This window comes from Haemorhous mexicanus, chromosome 2, assembly GCF_027477595.1.
Source record: "Haemorhous mexicanus isolate bHaeMex1 chromosome 2, bHaeMex1.pri, whole genome shotgun sequence".
NCBI lineage: Eukaryota > Metazoa > Chordata > Aves > Passeriformes > Fringillidae > Haemorhous > Haemorhous mexicanus.
The window spans coordinates 61,443,379-61,468,925 of NC_082342.1; the positions used below are offsets into that span (position 1 = coordinate 61,443,379).

A 25,547-nucleotide genomic window follows, 5' to 3' on the forward strand; every position below is an offset into this window, starting at 1 on the left:
ATTTCTGGTAGGCAAGCCTTGTTCCATAGCCTCACAGCTAAGACTCCCCTTGCTGGTTTTTAACCACTTCCACCAGAGAAGAATAAGAAGGCCAGAAGTCACATCAGGACAACAGAGAAGGGTCAAAAGAGGAGCTGAAGATGACAGCTGTACTACAAGACTTGACAAGGGACAGAAAAAAGGTAGAAAACAGCAAGAGCCACAAGGAAAGTGTAGGAAGAGCCTCTGATTTAACTTAGAAGTTAAATGAGGTGGAGGCTGTACAAAATAAGAGATTGGAATTGAGTGGGCTACAGGGGCAAATAGCAGAAAGAAGTATCATATTATCACACACTTTATTTTCTCGATATTCATCTGATTCCTGGTTGAAGCACAGGAATTCCAAAAACCTAAGTCACATGAGTTGCACAAGTGCTCTCTTTTGCCCTTTCTTAATTAAAACCAAACAAACCAACCCAAAAGCAAAGCTCCCTCACAGTCCTACAAGCAGCAGCAATTTTCAGAGGGATAAAGGCAATGCAGACTATATGTTCTGACAACATAAAGGTCCTAATTTCAGTTTTTGCTATTTCTTTGGAAAGGTGCTGTGTGGTCATCGACTAGATAGCCAGTACCCTGACCACAGACATGGCCTCATGCTTGTCACTGTTGGTTCCCTTGCCCCTAGCAGTCACACGCTTCATGGTTTGCCTCAACAGCAGGGGAAAGAGACAGCATTTGATTAATATGGTGCTCAATAACCAGTAAAGTCAGTGATCTGGGTACATTTCTGCAGCCTTGGCATGACTCACTTTCCGTAGCCACCTTCCAATCGGAGGCTCGGAGCAAAAGCCAGCATGGAATTCAGTCACACCAGAAGCTCAGGCTAGGGACTGAGAGGAAGGTCTGACCAACAGTAGGAAGAGATGGAGTAGCACACATGTTGAGCGAAGACTATGGACTCGCTGGAGACTTAACTCTCAATTTAATACACCAAGGTTAAACAAAGTGCATGGATACTGTTCTGTGGTTGAATGAAACCAGCCAGAACCAGACTGCTGAATGAAAGAAAAATAAAGTCCAAGGCAGGAAAAAAAAAGCTCAGATTTATCTTCCACATGAATATCTTCTTTCCCTTTATGAAAATCTTTTCCTTGTTTCCAACGCACTACTTGCCTTGTTTTGAACATACAGTATTTGAAGAGTAAGTTATTTACTTGCTTCAGCTAACACGTATTTTCCATGTGATTGACCATGAGGCATTACCCAAACAAAAAATCTTTGAAACAGATATGTTAATGAAACACAAGAATGCTCCTTTTGGAAGCAATCTCAAAATACTAAAGAAACTTCCTTTAAACAACCATTGCAAAAATAATCAAGGAGAGTTACTCACGCTTACTGGTTTTAATGTAACTTCAGCAAAAATTTCCTAATTCTTGAAATGAAACCCAGCTGAGAATAGTAGACTCACAACTTATACATCAAAAGACAGCTACCTGCAACAGCAGTACTTCTGAATCTTAGAAATGGTACTGTGCAAATCATCTCTGCTCAGCATTCCTATTTCAGGGTACTTGACAATATGCTGTTTGGGGGATTGCACAAGATTCTAAAACACTTGAGGATAGTGAAGAAACCTGCAAAATGTCCTATTTCATACATTTTCACTAGCAGAATATTCTTGGATTTATCCAGAAGACTAAAGCTGAGTTCTAAGCTAGTTTCCCAAATACTGGACAAAGCAACAGTCCACATGGAAATACCAAGGCAACCTTACTAACCCAGCTCCCAGGCAAGATGGAGCTGACTGTTCTTACATCCCCCTTGTGCTGTGAGTAGAGTCCATGTGACACTTTACTGCATGTCAGTGGAACTGTGGGCTCACCTTTCTACCCAAAGACAGTAAAGCAGAGTCCTCACCCCTTGCAGGACTCCAATTTAACTCTGTAAGAAGTATGCCATCTACTGATGCAGTGTTTACTACACCCTTCCTCAAGAGCCTTCCTCACACAAGCCACCGACCAAGACTGCTCTTAGCTGTGTTTGCTGAAAAGAAAAATAATATTCCATGAATTTACAAGAAACGACAGCACTCTCAAAGCCAGTGAAATGTGTTTTATTTTAAGCCACTGCTAAAACAAGGACGAATTTAGTGCAACCTGGAGTTCATAATCTGAAAACTGAATATAGTTAAGTAACTAAAATGGTAAAACTTGTCACCATTATACAGTACAAGACCTTCATATTCATTGAGTACAGTTACATAAACATTTAGTTATTCAAACTGCTTTTGGTATACAATTGCATCACTAACTGGGCTGTGAATTACTGTAACACTGCACAAATAAGCTGCAGTTCCAGCAAATTATAATAATTTTTATTATTAAATACTGTTCAGACATTAGAACAAAGGCCCTCTAAACCTACAACACCAGCTATACAACAGGAATGTACAAAGATGATACAAAATAAAGTGACTACAGTGGCTGGGCTCTGTACCTGCCTCTTCAGAGCTCAAGTACAGTAAATGTTTGACAGCAGTGTCTCTTGCTGAAAAGCCAAATTTCTTACAATAAAAATCATTCCTGAATCTTGTATTTTTCTTTGCAAATCGACTGTCTAGAACTACAGGGGTTTGCGCTGGTGTTTACTACTCACTGTGTTCCCATCTCCAACAATTTGTCCCTCTTCATAGAAAAGGTCCCAGACAAAGCTACATTAGAAAATGTAACACTTAAAATCTGATACCATTTTTGAGAGACCTAATTAGTCTCGGAATGTGGGTTTCTGGGTTTTGGGGTTTTGGTTGGCTTTTCTCTAAAAAGCTTACACAATCTTCTAAAACTCAAGAACAAAGATACTACAGAAATTGCATTCACATACATCATCTGAGCTGCCTTTTCCCATTCCCGTTTGGAGACAGCAAATCATCTTTAACTTTAGAATATGGGTTTGAGTTTTGTTCGGTTTTCATTTTAAGGCTTTATGCATACTTTGTATTATTTATGCATCCTGTTCTGAATACTTAAACTAGTTTAAAATATGGCCACTGCTAACTTGCTTTACAAAGGGACTGCTTTTTCTACAGAATATTACAAAACATCAAAACACTTTGATTTTTTAGAACACCAAATGTATTTATGAAGTGTCTGGGTGATTTCTGAAACAATAACATCCTAGGATATATTTTCCTCAACATAAAAATTAAATTACCAGGGTTTCCCATACAGAAAAAATGCAAGATGAAACAAACTCTACCTTATTATGTTTGTTTATAAAGCAGAGTTGTATGCTTTAAAGGGACCAGAATGTGGCCCTTCATGTTTTTAGAGTTTTCACTTACATTTCTGTATTTGTGGTCAGGAGTTTTAAACTCAGTAAAAGTGTAATTTAAGACTTGCATTGGCAAGGAACAGCTTTCTCACTAATATGGCAGACAGCACCAGTTAGATACAGTCACAGTATGGTTTTCAAAGATTATTAAAATTATTCAATTGTAATAATTTTGCCAGGCTAGAGTAATGCTTTTTAACTTCATACAGAAGGAGGAAAGTCAAGTAATTCCGAACAAATTTAAAACAATTTGTGTAGAAAACTGGTTTGTTTGTTTGTTTTTTTTGGCTTGTTTTCAGTAAAAATGAAGTATTTTATACCATTTTTTCCCATGAAAATTTGGAAACTATGCTACTTTCCTCAGAGGATAATAAAACAAGTTTTTCCTTAACGTAACACCAATCAATAGTTACACAACATATTTGATCCAGTCTGAAAACAGGATTCCAGAAAAAAATATTTTTCAGCGCAACTGTTGTCCACTTAACTTTGTGAATAGTTGTAAGCTTTGTGAATGGCGCAATCTTCTGCCTTTCTCCAAGAAAGTAAATGAAATGAAAAATCACCAACTTTACAAAATCCATCATTCTGAATAAATGAGTTTAAAAAATGGCTGTTTCTGCAGTGTTGTTTGTTGGTTGTGTTGTAGGTTTTTTAAATGTATGGTTTTGTATATTTGGAATACCTTCAATATCTTCCTCACTGTACAGAAACATTTTACTATACTGTACTTATTTTACTATACTGTACTGTATCCTCATGTCCTGAAATTACACTTGGTGAGAAAAATTTAGTCATGAGGCACTGCTTTTAGCCTTTTATTTCCTTGACATTTCAATTTTATAGGTAAATTTGTACAATTATATTATTGCTGTGTTAAGGGGAAGGTCTTATATCCAGGGAATTATTTCAAATTTTTGTCGAAAACAATATTGAAAAATCAACCTAAAAAAAAAAGGGGAAAAGGAATTCAGGGGGTTTGGGAGAGGAAGGAAAAAATCCAGATAACCTTTGTACAATTCTTTAAAAATATTTGCTACTAGAACTATCTTCCAAACATAGGAATTAAATAACTTCCTCTGACATGCTTTGGGCTCTGGAGAAAAAGAATTCCTGATGCCTGGATTATATTACCTATAACAATACAAAAGACCTTGAAGTGGCTTTTGGTCTTTTTGCCACATACATTGACTTTTCAATCAGTGAAATTATATATGAAGTGAGGAAATAAACTAAGCATAACAGAATTTTAATTTAGTGGTAGAAGTCTGCACCAAGAGTTCACACCAGTGAGATCTCATACACATACAGATAAACAAACCTGTGTGGATTCACATGTGTGAACGCATGTATGTGCATATACAAAAACATGAAAAATCTTGGCTCTGTGAGAAAGGTGAACTTTGTGAGATCCAGGGCAGAAATCCAGATGACAAAAGAGGACTAAAACCAACCATGTCTCTGCAAAAAGGCTGGTGGAATGCTCTCCTGAAACACAAAGACACTGCAAGGACAGTGCTCTTGAGTTTACCAATGTGACATTTCAAAGCAATTCCTGGGGTAGGGGTAATCAGAATTGTACATATGCCATTAAAAATCAGGAATAGATTTGGAGACCATATCTCTCGTTTGGGATCACAAAACTGTGCACCGTATCAACAGTATATTTTTCTGTGAAAAAGCTATTAAGATTTTTTGTTCATCCAAAATCAGTAACACTCTACGATTATTTGCCAAGTTTTAGGTGGCAACCTGGTAATCACTAGCATGTGCCTTTTTCTCTCAAAGGATATATTAAAAAAAAAAAAAAAATTCCAAAAACATTTTCAAACCACAGGATAAGTGAAGGTTCAGATTTCCCTTCAGACAGAAAGGCAAATCAGCAGCATTGGTGAGAAACCTGACAAGACTGCTAAAAATATTCAATTAAAAGTGCCTTTAAAAAAATTCAGGGAAGGTAGTTAACAAAAATGAAAAATCAATCTTTAAGAAATTTCTCCTTTAAATTTTTATTAGCATTCTTTGCTAAACACTTCCGTGCTCACTGAGTAACAAAACTGTCCTTATTCATAAAAAGAAAATTCACATCTGGCTGCTTTGAAAGGAATTAAAACTATTCAAAAAGATGGCCAAAATCCCCAGAAATTTCTATCTTCTACTTTTAACACATCTGCGTGAGAGACTAATGTACAAATTCTTTGACACAGAACTAGTGTCATAGAAGTATCTGCATACAAAAAGCCTCAGTAAAAAATTTAGCAATTTAAATCTGACTGGCAAGCTTCAGGAAACCTTGTAAAACAATTACATACTAAATCATGCTCAACTTCTCACTCTGCCCTTCTACCAGAAGTTACCAGCTCTACAGGAGTCAACAAATTCATGCCTTTGCACCTCAGCAATTTCAGAGCAGACTCTCCCACCTTCACACAAAGTTAAAATGGATAAAGGTGGCTACGAAGCCAGACTGTATTAAGGGGCTGCTTGGGCAGCTCACAATTTTCTTCCTGGCATGTAACACCTGGCCAAGATGAATATTTTCTCCACTGTCTGCAGCAAGATATTCCAGAACAGATTGTTTCTGAATTCAGTGCTCTTTGTCCTGCTGTGAATATAGCACACATAGGAGTGGGAGAAAGAGCTATCCTGGCACAAGGGGAATCCTGAATATCATGTCTGAGACTGCCTCCTGTGGACTACGATCATAAACAAGGGTTGTTCATAGTTCTCAGTGGTATGAACACAGCAGTAAATACAATTTATGCGTGGGTGGACAACACCGATTATGGACTGAATAAACATACCATGTGCACAGTATCACAAAGCACAGCACAGCTATTTTGACTTTCACCTCAAAGTCTTTTAACGCTGACTATTACTTAAACATTCACTAGTTGAATTTTACTTTACACATCTGTGTTCCTTCTATCTCTTTTCAGAAGAGGAATGAAGTTAAGAGTGTTGCATCTTTGGATTTTTTCAGACATTTTCCAGAAGCCAACTGACCAAAGATTTACTCAGAGCTTGCTCTCCATCAGATGCCGTCTCTATCATTTCACAATACTTCAGCACTGCTTGCAAGAGATCTCCAACTTTCCAATCTCTTTCTCTCAGTCTTCTAGAAAGCTAAAGGGGAAACAGGAGAACACAAAATATTTTGACTAGGACATCCTGATTAAGTTACAGAAGTTATTCTTGAAACATTAGGTCATAAGAGATCAGTTGTAATGAGTTAATCATTATTCCCACATCTATAAAAACAAAAACTTCCGCAAAAATCAAGCACTTTTCTTTAGGGCAGTCTTCACAAAACTTTCTTCTGGAGGGAGCACCATTTTCAAATTATGTGGTGCCACAGGTATGAAGACTGTGGTTCATCAAGACTGCAGAAAACAGGAAATTCTGAACACAAGATTAAGACATTTGCCACCCCTCCCATGCCAATAATGCATGTATGAAAAGACAAAACTCTGTCTTAATAAAAGGATGTGGATTTTCCTTTCACAACATATAGTGTGGTTGGGGTGGCACAGACACTACCCTCAATGAAAACAGTTTCTTCAGAGTTGGGAAATTCTAACATCTTGGGGAGGAGGAAAAGGTGATGATTAAGTTAAACTACCACTCAGGAGCAGAGATCAGCGTAGCTCAAAACATTTCTTTTCCCCTAGGATCCAAAGGAAAAAAAAAAAAATCTTCCATTGCTGATGTGTCAAGCTCAGTTATGTGTGTAAGAAAGCCTACCCTAAGGAAAGAATGAATTTGACAGCTTGCCCAGGAGTAAAAACCTAACATCTTTTAGTTTAAATAAATAAACAAATACCCACACAAAGTATTCTCTGTAGCCTTCTGGACACCTGTCAATGCTGAATTTTGTAAACACAGTTTAGACACCCCACTTATTCTCTGGAGCTGTAAATTTTTACCTCCTTTTATAGTCCCTACCAAGACATTCCATATAGTAAGTATAAAAAAAGTAATACACAGTGTTCAGGGAAATATTTTTCACAGCTACAAAATTAAAAATTCATATAGTTTCTACTGTGAGACCTGTCAGATTGCAATATAAAGTTCTAAAAAAAATAAAAAGGAGGACAATCTTTCCCTGCTTCTTTACCTAGATGATGTTCCAACTGCAACAAAGCAGGTGATAGGACTGACAGAAAGAACATGAGCATGAAAACATGTATCAAACAATTAACTTCTTGAGAAAAACATTAACTTGACCAAGCAAAAAATCCTCTCTAATTCTGAGCATAATTTATTCTGAATACTGGAAACTTTTCTCAGTGGAAATTAAGGACATCTTTTCTATACAAGAAGAGACTGAAATCTGTAGTTATTTATGTGAATTTTAAAGCAGAGCACAGGAAGTAGGAGTTTTATAGTCTACAACATGCAATTTTGTAAATGATGTTTGTTGGTTTATAAAAGAATGGTCATTTTTCTTTCCTCTGCCAGAGGAAAGTGTGGCTAATGTCCAAATACCTACTTCAGCAAATAAAATATAAAACTTCGGTCCAAATAAGTTTTCCACTATGGTAAAACCACAGAACTGGCACCTAACTTTTAATTTTAGGTTTAATCTCACTATTTCTTTAGGTGACCAATCTGTTTCTTACTGCCAGACAAGTGAAATATTAGAGTTTGCTCAAAACAGGAATTTTAGAACAGGTAGGTAAGGTCTCATTAAAAATGGAAAACATACTATTTTTTAATCCAGGCACTTGCATGTCCACATTGTCAGGCATCTCACAGAAGTCAAGAACTATCTATTCTAATTTACTGGTTTCTTGTTATCCTCCTAACAAATGTATTTTGTTCCATACATAGATATTTAACGTCTTTCTGCTTTGCTGAGCATAACAAGCACCCTTAAGTAAAAGTTCCTACCCAGCTGCGGCAAGCAATTCCCTGCCTGATACACGCTAGGAGCTCTTCTGCCTTTTCTGCAGCCACATCACATCGCTGGCTCGCCACCCTGCTGCGATCAGCTCACACACGCCTTTGCTCCCTTCCAGAACTCACCCACGGCTTATAGAGCAAATAGCTGTTCCCGACGAGCTCTAAGGCCCGGCGGGCTCCCCAGGAAGCCGGGCTAGTTCCCGAGGGTGCCCGGGAGATGCCCCAGCCCCGCGGCTGCCGAGGGACCAGCCCCGCGGGCATGGCTTCCTGCTGGGCTGCAGCGCCCTCTGCAGGGGCGCGCTCGGCTCTGCAAGAACCGGGAGTGACCGCTTCCAATTTAATTCGGTCTGGGCCGGAGAACATTCCAACTGGGAAGGGGGATGGAATAAAAAGCAGGTAATCATTCTCTGCCTCCGGGGAGGGAAACAAAATTTCAATTTTTTTTTACCATAACTGCATCTGTACAACTAAAAATCATCTATAAAACTAACTGAAACAATTAACTACTGTAGCATTTTCCGGACTGCATGACTACTGCCCGCCAGAAGGACTTACCTTCAAGTGTCAACTTAGTATTAATTTATAACTGAAGTGTCAAGTAGAAAAATATTATTATTTTTTAAGAGGGCACACATAACTGACACTGCTATTTTCCTGAGTGCTCTTCTTGGTATGTCCTCTTATTAAGGTAGCTGGAGTCATGCTCAGATACACAGCCAGCTAATATCTTTCCTGTGTGTCCTGGAGCATAGGCTCAAATCTCAGCAGCACAGCTCTGTAGTATTTTAACTCAGAGCTGGCCAAACAATGAGAGACTCATGGAAAAATTTAAAAAAGAGGTGCCTGCCATCTCTTTTGTGTCTTTCATATTATATTGTTAGATACACATCTCGGGTACACAGAAAATAAATTATTAACACTTGTGGGTCCTACCACTCTTCTACCTGAGTATGTGCAACTAGCTTGAAACAGATGAACAGATCTTCAAGAGAAGGCAAAAAACTTCATGAGGTCAGAATGGATGTTATTCCTAACCCCAGCTCGTTGACAAAAACCTTCAAAAACCTCCAAAGAATGCTCTGCCAAGCATGTAAGAACAGAAAAAGTGATGTATTTTCTTCTTTGTGTTAAGGCACTTATACATGGTAACAAAGAAGAAACATATAAGGACTAAATCAAACAATTTCAAATAGCACAGAAATGGAGAAAAGTATTCTCAAACTGCCTTCCAGTTTACAGAAGTACAAAGTCCACTCTGTCAGAACTAATGTACAGCCAAATATATTCTTGAAATAATTCTAAATCAAACATACCAAGCTCCAGAAAAGGAGCACAGGGCATATATTTCTATATGCCAAAACAATGTTTCCAGACTTTCTGGGTTATTTCAAATAAGAATGCAAAACTTCCTACTCTCAAAATCAAATACACGTTCTATAAAGTTACATAGGCAGAAAAAAACTTCAAAATTATCATTCTCTTTGTGTGTGAGGAAGGCAGGAGCCTCTCTTAGGAGAATGCAGACCAGGTACGATCCGGACTGGCCTCCAGGCACCTTTCACATTCTTACCACAAGTGTCCAGTAATTAAGCACCATTAGTGCACACATCCATCCAGCTCTGGGAGTCTGTTTTGTCATACTGACCTTTACCTCCCAGTAATTCCACTTTTCTCCTGACATGATGATGTAAGCTTTGGAAAGCCCTAAGCTGAAGAGTCAATATTAAATTTCAGAACTGAGAGCAAGCTTTTTCTTCCTTAGTATACTGGTAAGTACAGTAAGTAATTTTTGTCAAGATCTTAATTGTTAAAATGCTATTAACGGCATCACGTTAGCATTTTTTTACATTATCGGGTCACAAAATACAAATATTTTGTAATTATTATTAACTTCATCATTAGAGACAATTCCTATATATCTATTAAGTTAGCCTTTCCATAACAAGGTAATGTTGAAGTAATTTCTTGGTTGATTAAAAAATATAGATTTAATGTAAGAAAATCCAGATTATCATGTGTATTTTGGTGTGCAGCCATGAAAGAATAGGTTTTATGATTTTATTGAAATAATAAGTTTCCCTCGTGTGTTTCTGATGGAAATACTCAGGACAGCATACATACCAAAATACTGAGCCTTTCCAAAGACACACAAATTGCTAATGCCCAGTTCTTTGAAAGTTTGATTAATAAAACGAAAGCAAAGGCACATAAGAATAAAACAATCTTATTGAGAGCTCTTTTTAGTAGTTTTGGTTTTAGTAGCTTACAGAATGAAGACATAATATTTACTTCAAAACTAAACTTCTTTCTCACAAGAAAATGCATCTTTGCTATCAAAAGAAACCCAACAAAACATAAACAAAAACCCCCACAAACCAAAACAAAACAACCATAAGCAGAACACATTCAGTTAGAAAAAAAATTTGCACTACCAAGTTCTCGTAAAGATTCAATTTATAAACAATTAAATACTAAGTAAAAAATGCTTGAAAAAATATAATTTTCACCAAATAGAAATGATGTAATTGCATACTTTTTGGAGTAAAACACTTTTAAGTGGAGAAGTGAAAAAAACAGCTTCGATGAATACTGGTTTATGTATGGTATATACTCAGGTGAAATATGCTGTTCCACTTTGACCTCTCAGGATTTAAATAATGATTTTCCTCAGCAGTGAACAGCAAATGAAGTAATAGCAGCTGGTATATCACAGCAAATGGAAGCCAAGGAAATCCTTCCCCTTTCCCACCACCCATCAAGCCCGAGTACTTACAAAGACAAATTCCCTTGCAGCAGCGTCGCGGAAGTGAAGGTCAGACACCTCTGTTTCAGAAGCTGCCAGCCACTGGAGTGCTGCTCTGAGCTGTGGGTCCACTAGATTTGGTTCCAGATCAATATTCATTATTGATAAAGTCTTTTGCACTTGCTCCAAACCTAACATTAAATATAAAATAAGCAAATCTATAGTTTCAAATTGTTTCAAAAAAATCTCTGTACTTCACTATTTATAGACTGTATTGTCTAAAAAAACCCCTCAATTTAGTATACACAGATAATGTGAAAGGAAAAAATTAGATTGGTCTCAAGTGTTTCAGAACTTTCCCATTAGGAAGTATTGCTTATCCCATTTACAACTGTGTGCAAACATAGCTATATATTAAAAGATACCTAAACTACAATATATATTCCAAATGACAAGAAATTTAGCATAGACTTTCATTGCTGTTCATTGAACACCAATGGCTCTCACATGGTCCATCAGCTCCTTCCATTTCCAGCTGCTACATTTTGCTATGCCTTCATCTAACTCATTTTAAGAAGTGAGTATTTCTGAATTCTTTCCTGCACTGATTGGACTGCCTCTTGAAATTTCCAAAATATACCACTGCTTTTACTGAGGCATATCCAGTTTTTCAACACTTCTTTTACAGCATAACTTCCACAAATTTGTACAGCATTGGAAGAGTAGTTGCGTTAATAACACTTAGGAACTACAGTATTGTCAACTTCTGTTCCCAAGCTGAGTTTCTGTATCCAGCTACCACAGAGATCCTTTGTAACACTCACAGGAACAATTAGGCATGTATGTAGTGCTCTCCAAGCTAGAGCCACTGCTTCCAGACTACTGAACTTGACTCTAGAAACATGGAATATATCAGCAACAAGAACATTTATTCATGTTGAGTTTAGCTCAACCTCAGTACTCTTCCAACTCAGGTTATGACAATTGAAGTACATAAGGTATTCCAAAGTCAAGCAAGCTGAAACAGATTCCCCCAGAAGTAAAAGCAAGAGAAAATCAACTAGCAAAACTGTCAAACAGTGCTTTCAGTAGATAATAGATTATTTGTCTAGGAGCCGCAAAATTTAACTTCTTTACAGGAGAAAGAACAATTTTTTTAAAAAATTATGACAGTGGGTGGAAAGAATTGTGGTAACATTGCTGGGAAATTTTGGTACTTTTTTTGTATTATAAAATAGATGCACATTTGATAATAAGGCTTTGATTCAAATTCTTTGGTGACCAAGGCACAGTCAGCTTAGAAAAAGCCAGACATTTCCAAGTATGACATGAACAGAACTTCCGAATGTACTAGACCAGGTACAAAGTGCTCTACCTAGCACACTGTTTAAAGAGTCGTACAATTACAAAACAGAAAGAGTCTTTTCAAAATAACAGTGAAAAGGTGAGGAACTTACACTGGAAAAATTTCACTAGAAAATCCTTAATACAGTATAAGGCACTACAGACAGTAGGTGACACCTAAACCATCTAAAGAAAAAATCCCATCACTATCCTAATTGAGCAATTTGAGTATTTGAGATGCCAGAACTTTTAAAGTTGAGACCAAAAGAAAGCAAAAACATATTGATAAAGCAGATGAAACCTACAGAGTAGAAAATATTTTAATTACAATTATTCTGAGGAAAAAATACTTATTAATATAGCTTTATTTTCTTATATTCTTAGAGTCACATCTGATTTAATACAATTAAGAGATGTTGGTCTCTTATATACATTTTTGAGGAACTTAAAAAGAGAGAAAAAATACTCCAAACCAATCAAAAAAACACACATCTTTCTGCTTACACTAAGACTACTTAAAGATGTGCAACAAGGCAGAATATTCTCTGTAAGGAAGTAGCTGAGGTTCCTGGAAACACTCATCTTCAGAACATACTCAACACAAAGAAGAGCTCTGTTACAACTTGTTCTAACATCAGCTCATCTTAAAACCATCTTCACACACTGTGTATTGGCTGTTTTTATTTCAGTTCACAAACTTTGGCGCATCAATCACAATGGAACCAGACCACAGAGATCTTCTAACAAACCACAAAGCTGTAACAAGATTCTGGATAGACCTTATGTTGTACTTCACTAAGAAGAAAGAGAAAATAGCAAACACATCAAATCCAAGATTTTTGTTGTTTTTCATGACTCGCTCCCAAGATTAATGTGCACAGTTTGAGGAATTTCATCAGCATTTTGAATGCAGCCATGCAGATTCATTGCCACGGCTCCTTAACAAATATTTTTTTAAAAGTTAAGCTCTGCACATAAATTCACACTTTCAAAAAGCTGATCAAAGTTCCCTACCTTATGTTACTGAATTCATGTAAGCATCAGTAAGTAACTAGCACTTCCCAAAGGCTGCAAATTTCAGTGTATTAAGAGGATTATGTAGGGCATTAATCGAACATTCTGACGCTTGACTGACATTCATTATGATGAATAGGGATTATAGAGTTGTCACCTTGTATTGCAGACTACAAAGGCAAGGAATTAACAAAAAATTTATGTACAGTGCACAGGACAAGAACAGTAGTATATGTAGGAACTGACATTACCTTCCACAGCATCCTTGGAATCTTCATCTTTATCTTCTGTTCCATCACTGTATTTTAATTAAGAAAACAAAAATATGAATACAATCCAATATATGCAGTAAATACAGTAAATTCTAAGACTGCAATGAAGGTTAAACGACAAGAAAATCATAAAAGAATTAAGGAGTGATCATGAAAAGCAGCTTTGCTTCTCACACCATTTCATGCTGTAAACAGACTTATCATCAACGTCACAAGATTTTCTCTTAGGAAAAGAAGAGAGAAGCGAGAAATGAGAAAGGTGTTAAAGATGCTGCTTATTGATTTTAATAGTTTTGCTTCATATGTGAAAAGGTTCAGCCACCTTATGTCACAGATATAGCTACAGGTAAGCCTAAGTGGTCTATAAAAACCAATTACTATGCAATTCTGAAAGCTTACACAAGCTAAAGGGGAAAAACCCATAAATCCTGTAGGAAGCAAGCTCTAGTCTGCATGAAAAAAAAAGTAAATCTAAAGACTTACAAAACTGCAGGCAAGAACATGCAAAAAAGGACCCTTTTGCAAGCAAAATACATTAATCAGTTTTAGCACAGAAAAATTTAATCATTTAGGATGGATTAATTAATGAAAAAATCATATTGTGATTAAGTGAGAAGAGTGTGAATAATGTATCAACATAAAAAATGTACTGTATTTTTATTTTCAAAAATGATGATTTCATGCATTAATTATGAAGAACCCATCTGGTTTATATTTCTCAACTCAACCAACCTGTCTGATGTTGGAAAGGATAAATTCTCCTCATACATATCCCCTTCTAAACCAAGACTGCTCCAGCTACTGCTGTTACCATTACTGCCAGGAGAAGAAGAGAAGACAGCTGAACTAGAAAAGAACAATAGCTCAAACTAGAACCTTCATTTTCCTTACAACTCTTTAGCCAAGACATTTAACGCAAGAGCACTGATACTTCCTAGGTTTACTGGAACAAACATGACTCTCAGTGCCAGCCAGAGCAGCAATGTGCACAATAATGTAAAACTAGCAGGTTTCAGTACACTGGTGAAAAGTATTAATTTGTACTCATTAATTTTTCAGAGCAGTGCTAGCAGGAATTCTGTCCTCAGGTCTAAACACATCGCTTGATATTTCTAAAAGCTAACAATTCCAAAACGATTACTCTTAAGAAAATAGATTACATCTGTATTATTTGCTTAAGGAGCAGCTAACAGTTAATAAAATTATGCACTGTGAAGACAATTTCACATACAAAATCCTTCCATCTCACTCCAAAAACCCAGTAACGATCTCCAACAACCTGATGAGAAAGAATTCCTAAAGAATTTTTTTTTTCATTTTTAATATTGTTCTGCAAGTTGATCTTTTAAAAAAAGGAGGTTTTTAAATCTATGAAAACAATACTGAAGAGATTACTTCACTCACAGTTCACAAAAATACTGCATTTATTCTATGACTACATTCAACCTAATGCAAACAATTGAAAAAACGGAGCATGTTCTTACACTCATTAATTTCAGTCATTATAAATAGCACAGTTTGTTAAGCCTGTCAATATGTACCACACTGAACAACTCATATGATTAAATCTCATTCCTCAACTTCACACCACCCCCAGAGGATGTCTGGAAGCCTTCCAAGAACAGGACTTCCAAATATCCTGCATTCTTCAAGAAAGCAGACTGCTTACTAGAGATGGCATGAGAAGCTGTGGAGTAACTGCAGAGAAGAACTACTGCAGGAAGATGCTTTTTCCACCTAAGTTTTATGTAACTGTTGAAGGTCATTTCCACTCATGGCCAACAGCAGAATGGGGGAAGAAAACATTTCAAGAAACAGACACTGATCTCTTTCAAGTGTTTGCCAGTAACATTATCACCTATCAGTGTCTCTTGCTCTCCAGCATGCCTGCTTGGATCCCAATTTCCAAACAGTGAACAGCAAGTTAGCAAGTCTACAATACAAACACACTCAAATAACATGAAGTTGCAAGCACCTTATTCAGTACATTATTGTTTATTTAGACTACACGTCCAAAGAGAATTCAAAGAGATCTCTTGTTATGCTAAGAAAAAAAATAGAAAATTAAAGAGCAGAAGCTTCTGAAGAAACCAATTTGCAGAGAATGCAAACCTGGTCTAAAAAACATTTCTCCAGCTACTGTGCGAGACTATCACACTTTATATGAAATATTAAGTTTGGCTTTAAATCATTAAATTACAGGTATAAAAAATTTAATCTAGCCTATTGGTATCAATACTTTACACTTACAGTGCCTCTTTCACTGGAAGTTACAAATGCAAAACAAAAATAGAAGTAAAAGCTGCGCTGGTCCGCAGACTAAAGGATAAAGAATTTGTAATCTAACAGAGTAACCTCTGCACACTACTGTTCTGATTAGGTAAAAGACAATGCACTTTACAGAGGTCAATCTTGGTCTGAAATAATCATACCTATTGAACCATATGATTACAGTGAGCTATGAGAAAGGGATGAGACCTTTTCCTAATTAACAGCCAAATTAGCAGTCTTTAAAATAAATTTCTGTAACCACAAAACAAGCAACAATGAGACAAAGGCATTATAATGCCTCTGTAAAGGTTCATGCAGGTCTTCAAAGAGTCAGCAGAAGAATAACAAGAAAAGCAAGAGGCTTCTGCTCTGAGTTATAACCCAGCCTGGATGCTGGATGAAAAGCCTATGTCTATGCCTATGCTTATGCATACAAATCAACTAGAGAGAAAGCTGAAGAACTTTTTAATTTTAAATTTAAGTCACCAGATTTAGGCATGAAAAGCAGAAGACACAAGCACTTCCCTGCATAACTAATTAGCAAGTTCTCTAAATACTTTTCATCTTAATGGAGCTGCCCACAGGATGCAGTGAATTAATTTCTTGTGTTTCTTTGCTTGTGCATGGCTTTTGCTTTACCTGCTAAACTGTCTTTATCTCAACCAATGAGTGTTCTCACTTACACTCTTCCAATTCTCGCCCCCATCCCACCTTGGCAAGAGTGACTGACTGGCTGGGTGGGGCTTAGTTGTCAGCCGGGGTTAAACCACAACAGGGTATTATTACTGAATCTGTGCTTGTTACAGATCTCCCCCGGCTATCTTTTTTTACACAAGGCAAAAATCCCAGATTCTTGCTTCCCCCTGATAAAGCTCAGCAACACAGACAAACACACGTGCTGTTACCAAGCCACAATTAGTTCTGTAAAACCAGCTGATCAATTTGCACATGCATGTTTCCTCCATCAACACCTTACTATCCAAATTATGCCTCCCCTTCTATGACTAACATGTTAACTCAGGTCATTCCTCCTCTAATGAGCCACAGATTTTCTTCCAAGTTAAAAAATTTACCTTCTTTTCATTTACATCTGTTTTGGCAATGATAAACAAATCACAAATACAACACAGGCAGTACTGGTCCAGAATTTTTTTTATACTTTTTCCTTTTATCAGCTAATTTACATTATATTGTATAACTGCCAACATAGTGAATATTCTCCCTTCTACTCGGATTTTCATCATCATTTTCACTTGTTCAAGAGATGATGTTTTACTAAAATAACACTGAGTTAATGCATTCTTTTACAAAATTATTAAGGTGTATGAGTGATAAATTGTAGTAGTGGTTTGATTAAATTATTTAGTTAAGCAAAACATGAAAAATACTGCAGACATTTAACTGAGTAGTTTCACATTGGTACCAAATAACCTATTTAGATATTACTTAAGCAAGCATGTCTCCCATACCTTCTTTAATCTCAGCAATGCTGGAAGTACTAACTAAAGAAAAAATCTCTCTCCCATTTCTGCTATTCTTCAACAGAAATGCTGAATTTTTTCATATCAATCACAAAAAACTAAGTTTATTCATTCCTCATACATTCCTTATACAGAAGCTGGGGCCACAACTCTCAGTATTATTCTCCCTGGAAACAGGCAGAGACATTGTAAATTTTAGAACTGCCATTCTAATCCTTGTTAGTTAGCAATCAGCCAGGAACAGTACAGTGACAAGCTCTGTAGAAAAAGTCACGAACCTGAACAGGTAAGCTCCAGTATTACACACCTGCAAGTCTATGGTTGGCAGTATATAAATACTCCACCAATGTCTGTTAAAGCAGCTTATAAATTCCAGTCCCAAAAAAGACAAAAATAGCTGTAAAAGCTCATAATGCAAATTAAGCTATTACTTTTTTTCAAAAATAAATGAATTTATAGAAAATATTTTCTCAAGGATTAGGTTTTAATATTTTAGAGCACAACTTATAAACTGTATTCTCAAGCTGTATTTTACACAGGTTGTTTTTAAAATGCTTACATCTTTTGCTAATACTTAAATTTTATATGTTCGGTTTTACTTGATGTGATTCCCTGGCATCATATATCTCCATATATTTCACAGAGTATGAACATTCATGGCCAACAACATTTTGTAAGAAAACAAAATCATGATATTAGAGCCATTTTTAATAAAAAAGTCATTGTGTGCTGAAGACAAAAATAATCTCTTTTCCCCCAAACCCCAGGAGAAGTATCACTTGATGACAAGGTAACTGCTTAACTATACTAACATCTTTATAATTACCTGTCACTTAGGTGAAGAAAACTGCTGCTCTCATCAGGATGTTCATCTTCAAAACTTAGATTGGACCAACTCCCAGTGCTATCATCACCAATACTAAGACTCATCTGCTGGCTAACAACAGATTCAACAGAGTGAAATCCTTCTCTTCCAACAGAGCTAAACAAAAATTTAAGACAAAAACATCACTGCATTTCATGCGATCTGTGTTTAGTTCATTCACAGCAATTTAAGCCCATTCCAAAGACATTAAATTCCATTGGAAAAGAAAAGGTGGGGAATCCCTTAATTTATGCCCTATTCTGAACACAAGAAATAGTGCAACCAAATTAATCTGAAACATCAACAGGCTTAAATCAGGGATTGCTATTAGGAATTCTTTCATTAGAAATCAAAGAGAGTGGTACAAAGAATTCTCTCATTTGGAATATTATTTGCTATGAACCACAGGAGGCACTGTAGCCTTTCAGCCTGTGTATCAAGGTACACCTGACTAGAAGACTTACCATTTCTGAACTTGTTCACCCGAGAACAGTTTGGCTATTTTCCCTGGCCTGCCTTCAGTACAAGCATTTAAGCAGCCTGCTACTGAGGGCAAAGTGCTTAAGTATAAACTGGTGACTAAAATATTAGGATTTCCATTTTTTAGAAAGTTTTCTGCAAAAAAAGTTTTGTTTTTCTCCTTTAAGACAGTGCATCAATGCACGGCTTGTACAGAATTTTTCCCCTCAGGAAGTAAGTTTAATTTTTTTCATCCAAAAACTAATCAAGCAAATACACCCCATAATCTTCAGAAGACACTTAAAAAATTCATTTAGAGAAGCTTGAATTCCTTATTCAAAAAAACCAAATATAACAAAAAAAACCTTACAAAATGAGAACATGCAGTTATGAACTAACTTTCATGTGCACACTGTAATAATCTATATATATGTATATATGAAGCAGTAGGAAGTTCAAGAAAAATGATCAGCCTACTCCCACATAGCAAGCAGCCACAGTAACATTCACTATTTAAAAGACAACCTTAACCACATCATTCCTAACACTTTGCTCCAGTGAGCATTAATTTGCACAAATGTGTTCCTGAACTGGAACCCATCAGGGTAATAAAAAAGGTAATTTTTCTCATTTTTATTTACAGTTATACCAGCACCAGTTGTCTACATCACACAAGGAAGTCTCTCACGGATCATATACATTACATACCATAGGCTAGATGACAATAGAAGAAACATTTATAAATTCTGTCACAGCAAAATTCTAATAACACTTCCTTGCCCCAAATTTAATAATAAACAGTATCTCTTTGAACCCTGCATTTTGTTGTTGGCATATTCTAATTAGAATTTTTTAATAAAAGTGTCATCTTTGAAACCATAGGTATAGAAAAACATCACCACATGACTTTCTTCTTTTGTCACACATCAAGTAAAGACTCACCCTGTTGTGCAAAGACCAACAATATAATCAAGAGCACTTTTATGCTCTTAGTATGCATGTGTTTCACATCAAACCTTGAAAAAATTCAGTTCAGTCCCACTGTGGCCTTTAGCCACTGAACATATAAAAATCAATTTATTGTTCATCATGATGCCCCTCTAAACACCAGAGAAAGAAACCAGTGTGAGGAATTCCCCTCAAAAAAAAAAAAAAAGTAGGAATATAAATATTACTTCAAAATGAAAAAAAAAAAAAAAAAAAAAAGGGTACGGATTTCTCTTGGACCTGAAAAGATTTCACTCTGATCACAGCACAATCAGTTTTGGCAAACAGTTGCTTGCCACAGATTTACTGTGGAAAATATTTCCTATTTATAAGCCTAATAAAGGAGACAGTATGTTACTCTTTGCTAAATACACAAGAATTTCAAAGTCAATTCCTTCGTTATTGTATTGCTATTTTATAAGCTAAAGCGTAGTTTAGTAAGTTGCTTTTTCTTAAAGTAACAGGTTATTTTACTTTTGCTTTTTTTTTCTAGTAGTAAAGACACTATCACAACATAGCCATAATAAAAAAAATGAAGTGTTCATACTACAAAGCAATGGCTCATATGACCAGCATCAGATGTTGAAGAGGAAGTATGAACAGGGAACAAACCTGGATTCTGTCATGGCTCATAGATCAACAAAACCTGTAAGGACTAGTACGTACAACTGGAGGTACTATTTTGAAGTTGAAACAAAAAGTTCCACTTATTAGTCACCTGCTGGAACATATGTGCTGACATACATAGTATCCTTGGCTTCAAGCTCACATCGGTGGAAAAAAGCTTTTTTCCCCTAGTTCTGAGTCATTTAAATATAACCAGAAGAACAAAAAGAAAGCATTCAGAACATAAAGTGTATCTTTCTAAGAAAATATATCTAACATTCCTTCTGAGCACATATTTGTATTAACAATCCTTTTTCTGGTACAAAATGCAACAATAAGAGAAAATTAGTATTACCTTATGGTAACTGCCTGACCAATATTAGTCATAGCGGATGTCATTATTTCAGTAGTAAGGCTTTCAGCAAAACTGACTCCATCTTGTCCAATACCACTGTCAGCTGTCAGACTTGTGTAACTCAGCTCTCTTTCTGCTTTCTCTACAGCTGCAGTAGCCCCCTTGTCAGAAAACACTGTCCTCTGTTCTACATCAACGTGAATTTTGGGAATATCGAGCTGAAACACTCTGGAATTTTGACAGGCACCACCCAATCCAGAATGAAGAAAATGCCTCACTGGAATGCAGGATCCTTGTGCAGGTAGATGATGGGACATACTTTCTGTACAGTACCGATGTTCCTTCATACTGCAGCATCTACAGACAGTTCCATAAAAAGGAGACAGTTTCTCAGTGTACGAGAGCTTATCCCCATTTTTTCTGTTTTCAGCCACATGGAGAAGAGCCGACTCTAAACTCATTTCTAGAGTATCATCTGCTACTTTCCTAGCATATTGTTCTATAGCTTGAATTATACCTTCACTGTAGCCATTTTCATTTATATTACCTGTACTATGATAGAGTTTATGATCAGGGGAGAAAGGAAGAAATGTTCTAGAAAGCCTTGTTTTAATGAGATCCCCTGTGACTTCATCAAATTCAGTCTTTTTATACAGACAGGAATCTGTAAGGGACTTCGGCAAGCATGCTCCTGACATTTTCAGTTTCTTCCTGACATCACAAGTGATACTGTGAGCAAGGGATTCGGAAAAATGTAACAACTCCGTACATTCCTTTCTCTGTGCAGGGACACTCCTCTCGAACATTTGACCTTCACAGTGGTGAATGCTGCTTTTCACCTGCTGTACTGCATCTTTATTCCCTGCTTTGATCAGCTCCAGCTTACCATTTAGCTGTGCATTTTGCCCAGGAAATGTCTTTCTGCTGTATCTGAATTTGGTTTTTCTAGCAGCTTGCTGCAAGCCCGATTTGATAGACCTGTAAGCAAGTCTGCTGGCGTACTGATCCACCAACAGCTCAGCATTACCTCCTTCTCTTTTCAGAATGCGGATAACATGATCTGCATACTCATCAGTCACACTTTCACAGCTTGGGTACTTGGAAGTCAAACCTGCTGTGCCTGAACCTTGTGGTAAAGGAAGCCCAGATGAATCTCTCTCTCCCAGCCACTGGTCCTGTACTGGGCCACACCATTCTTTTGAATTACCATCTTTATCACCTTTACTCACATAAAAGCAATCCACCTGGCAGTTAACCCGCTTCAACCTCAACAGCTTGCAATGCCTTGATTTCACTACTTTCTTGGCCTCATTGATGACTTTTCCTGCCATATCACCTGCATAATTCCACAAGGAATTACATGTCTCTTCTGGGATATTTACAAATGCAGTATATCTACATCTTTTCTTTTGCATCCCTAACTGAGCCTGCCTGCCAGCTTCTCTTTCATTTGTTTTACCACCTAAATGGGAAGCAGCCATTTCAGTTGCTACTGAAATTATGTGGCTAGCTAGGCAGTCTGCATACTGAATTGTTTTGGCTGAATGCTCCCCTTTCTCAACAGGCATTTCAGAATGATCGTCATCTTCACTACTTTCCACTTCTTCAGAAAGTGACCACATGAGTTTCAGCATAAATTCCTCATTTTCCAAAGAGTCGTGTTCAGTTTCAGACGAATCAGTGGTAGATGGATTGTAGGGTGTAGAAGGTGGTGTTGCAGGTGCAAATTCCTTTGCTAATTCTCCCTTGAGTTTCTTGGACAGTTTTCTTAGATTCCTTTCAGAACTACCTTGACATGGTACTAGAGGAGTCGATGGGGGTGTGTCAGGCATTAAACAGGTATTTCCATGTTTCAGGCTTGATTTTTCTTCCATCTGCAAAGCACCTTCACTGCCAAACGTCTCTGAAGGCAAGCTACTTGCATGCAGAAAACAATCAATCTGCCTGTAATTCAAAGCTCCTGCTGATAGTTTCTGGGTATCACTTTTTTTGGAAGGCTTGTTTAAGCATGTTATTGAACAGCTTCCTGTGTCAGTACAGTCCTCTAGAACATGCCTAGCAAAAGTCACAGTGGAACAAGGCGGTGGTGATTTTGAAGAAAAATTGCTTCCTTTTTGTTCTTGCCAACAATCTTTAGATTCTAAAATACACTGAACAGAATGAGTTGGAGTAACAAATTTACATGGATTATTCAAAGGCAACTGTTGTTGTTCCACAATTATAGAAACATTATTTTGTTTCTCAGCCTCTTGCTTCTGTATCACACATTGTTCTTTTCGACTGGTATCTCTGTAAGCCTGTGAGCTCACATTACATGTTAAATTCTCACTGGTGTTGCATAACACAGTTTTACTTTCTTCGGCAGATTGTTTTATGACATACTTGGCCAAATGATCTGCAAACATGCTCTTAGGGGTGTCTTCACCAGTACCTTGCACATAAGGTTTTTTATCTATTACTTTTCTTGTTAAAAAATCTGAATATTCTTCTACTGCTTTTGTTACTCTAGATGAGGTTATGGTTTCATAAGCTTCATTTACGATCATATCTACCATAGTTCCAGAGAAAGTATTAATGCCTTTTGACCCACTTGTTAATTCTGAATTATTGTTCATTCCAGATCTGTTATTTGTTAGTTTGGTATCATTCTGGCTACAGAAGAGGGATGGAGTACTTTCCGTACTTTGACTGTGATCTAAAGTTAGATAAATATTTCTGAAAGAAGCGACTTCCTCCTCTCTTGTTCTGCTTGTGAAAAATGGATGAGTGGAGTCTTTGAATATTTTTGTACTGTCATCAGCATTTGGAACAGTGGATACTTTCACATTGTAAGCATCAGAGGAAGCCTGTTGCTGACAAAGGGCTCTTCCAGCTAAGGGCACAGGTATTGAACTCACAACACCAGAGGTACAAAATAGAGCCTGCTGTACTGTATAATCCTTCTTGGAGTCTTGGATTGGCTTTTGTGCTACGCTATCATTAAAATTAGGAGAAACTGTGGAAGTCTGTGTTGACTCTAACATACTTTCTGCACTTACATATTTGATATTGTCCATGGAAACACTAATGGCTGCTTGTGTTGTAAAGGTCACATCAACCTGAGATAGTTCAATAAATGCCTCCTGAATGACAGATTCAGACAAATCTCGGGCATAGGATCTTACCACTTTGTTTTCATAATCAAATGATGAGGACTGTGCAGTAGGTGTTGATGGATATGAAAACTGGCATACTTCCATGATTCCTTCAAACACAAGCTCTTCAGCGAGGTCTGCTGCAAACCGTGCAACAGTGTTGTTAAATATTTGTTTCTTTACCTGACGCAATTCTTTCAAAGCACCGGTTATGGCTTCGCTCACCAAAAAGTTTGCTATGCCATTAATGGCACGCTCCTTCAGCGAGATTGCTCTACGTCTTCCAATCTCATAAAAAGCCATTTGAAAGACTGAAGAAGTCAACCTAGCAGCCAAATGGCAAAGTGCATTTGTGCATGAAGAAACACCTTTTTGGAGGTCCTTAAATGCACTGCCAAAACTTTTTTCAACCAATTCAGTTGCAAACTTTTGAATGCTATCTCTTATCATTAGTGACTTATGTTTAGATTTTGTTTGCTTCTGTGGTTCCTTACGAGTTTTCATTTTGAGATCTGCAGCTTGCTTCTTCTTCTCATTTAAAGTCACCCTTTTGTGTTTTGAATCATTCTCTGCGCACATTTGTTCCGATGAGGACTCAGAAAAAAGAACAGAACCCAGTATTTCACATGAAACACTGTCAGCATATGCCGAATAATTGTTATAAGCAGCATCAGGGTGACTTTGACCTGTCCCCTCTCCACCAAGATTAATTCGACACAAGCATTCGGAGGAACCACAGCCCCCCAGGGGGCTGAAGGCTGATGTTCTAATGGGGCTGAAGAAGCCTCCATTCTCTTCCCCTGATGTTCTAACCGGGCGAGGGGAATCTGGGACCTCGAAGATGCTGCTGTACGGTGATTCTGGCTTACGAGGAGTTGGTTTCTTTACATTGGCTGGGAGAGTGGGACGATCAAACTTGAATTTCTGAGGGTTCATTGTAATGCTTGCAGAAGATAATTTTTCATGTGCAGTTCTCCTTTTCTGGGCAGTATTCCCTAGGATGGGATCCCTAATAATTTTACAAGAGTTTTCCAAGGCTTGTTCCAGCTCATCAAACTGATCAAAACTATCGAAAAATTCACTCACTTCTGAGTCTGAATCCTCTATACCATCTTTTACTACTGGAATTTTTGGCAGCTGAAGTTTTGCCTTCAAGCTTTTTTGATACCCTTCTTCATCTAAGAAGATGATGGGGCTGGGGCTGGAGCAATCTGACTCAGAGGATTCAGCTGGAGAGGAAGAAAACAATGTTTTACGTAAAAAATTAACACCTTGATCAGACGGATTATATGGCTTATAGAAACTCCTTTGTATCCAGGGATCAGAAATTGAGGTTGTAACTGAATTCTTTACTGAGGGCAGCTCCTTAAGTCCCAAAATATCAATCAAAGTAGAAGATCTGGCAGATGATCTTCGATGTGCAGAACCCACAACAATCTTTGAGTCAACAGCTTCTAAACATTGAGCAGGGACAGTCTGTGAAGCAGCATCTCGATGGTTCTGAGAAGCAAAGCTGCATGTACCTGAACAAAAATGAAAAAAGGTAAAAAGAGATAGCTTCAAAAGCAAGAATTTCCACAGAACTACAGCAAACGGGACAGATTTTAATGGCAACTTCTGGGTTTACTATTGCTGCAAAATGCTAGCTCATCTTTCATGATTAAAGCAATCTTTCATTTTCTTTAAATCCTATTATACAAATCTAATCACTGACAAATTAATGTATTTTTTAGCACACAAAGTAGAACAAGATTTTATTTGATATCCATCTGACACTGAGATTAGAATCTTTTGTT

The 25,547-nt window shown here is 37.0% G+C and overlaps 1 protein-coding gene across 7 annotated transcripts in view; it reads right to left on the reverse strand.

Annotated features, from left to right (window-relative positions):
* Positions 1 to 2,082: 2,082 nt before the first annotated feature.
* Positions 2,083 to 25,547, reverse strand: part of AKAP11 (A-kinase anchoring protein 11) — a 44,429-nt gene continuing 20,964 nt past the window's right edge. For 2 of the 7 annotated variants that reach the window (XM_059839081.1, XM_059839080.1), the window contains exons 7-12: positions 20,618 to 25,274; positions 18,172 to 18,327; positions 14,326 to 14,439; positions 13,573 to 13,619; positions 10,994 to 11,154; positions 2,083 to 6,441 (exon numbers count right to left, since the gene is read on the reverse strand). In XM_059839081.1, coding sequence (XP_059695064.1) covers positions 6,295 to 6,441; positions 10,994 to 11,154; positions 13,573 to 13,619; positions 14,326 to 14,439; positions 18,172 to 18,327; positions 20,618 to 25,274 — 5,282 coding nt within the window. In that variant the 3' untranslated portion in view covers positions 2,083 to 6,294. The remainder of the gene's footprint in view (positions 6,442 to 10,993; positions 11,155 to 13,572; positions 13,620 to 14,325; positions 14,440 to 18,171; positions 18,328 to 20,617; positions 25,275 to 25,547) is intronic. The other 5 variants (XM_059839084.1, XM_059839083.1, XM_059839082.1 and 2 more) reach the window with 5 other exon arrangements.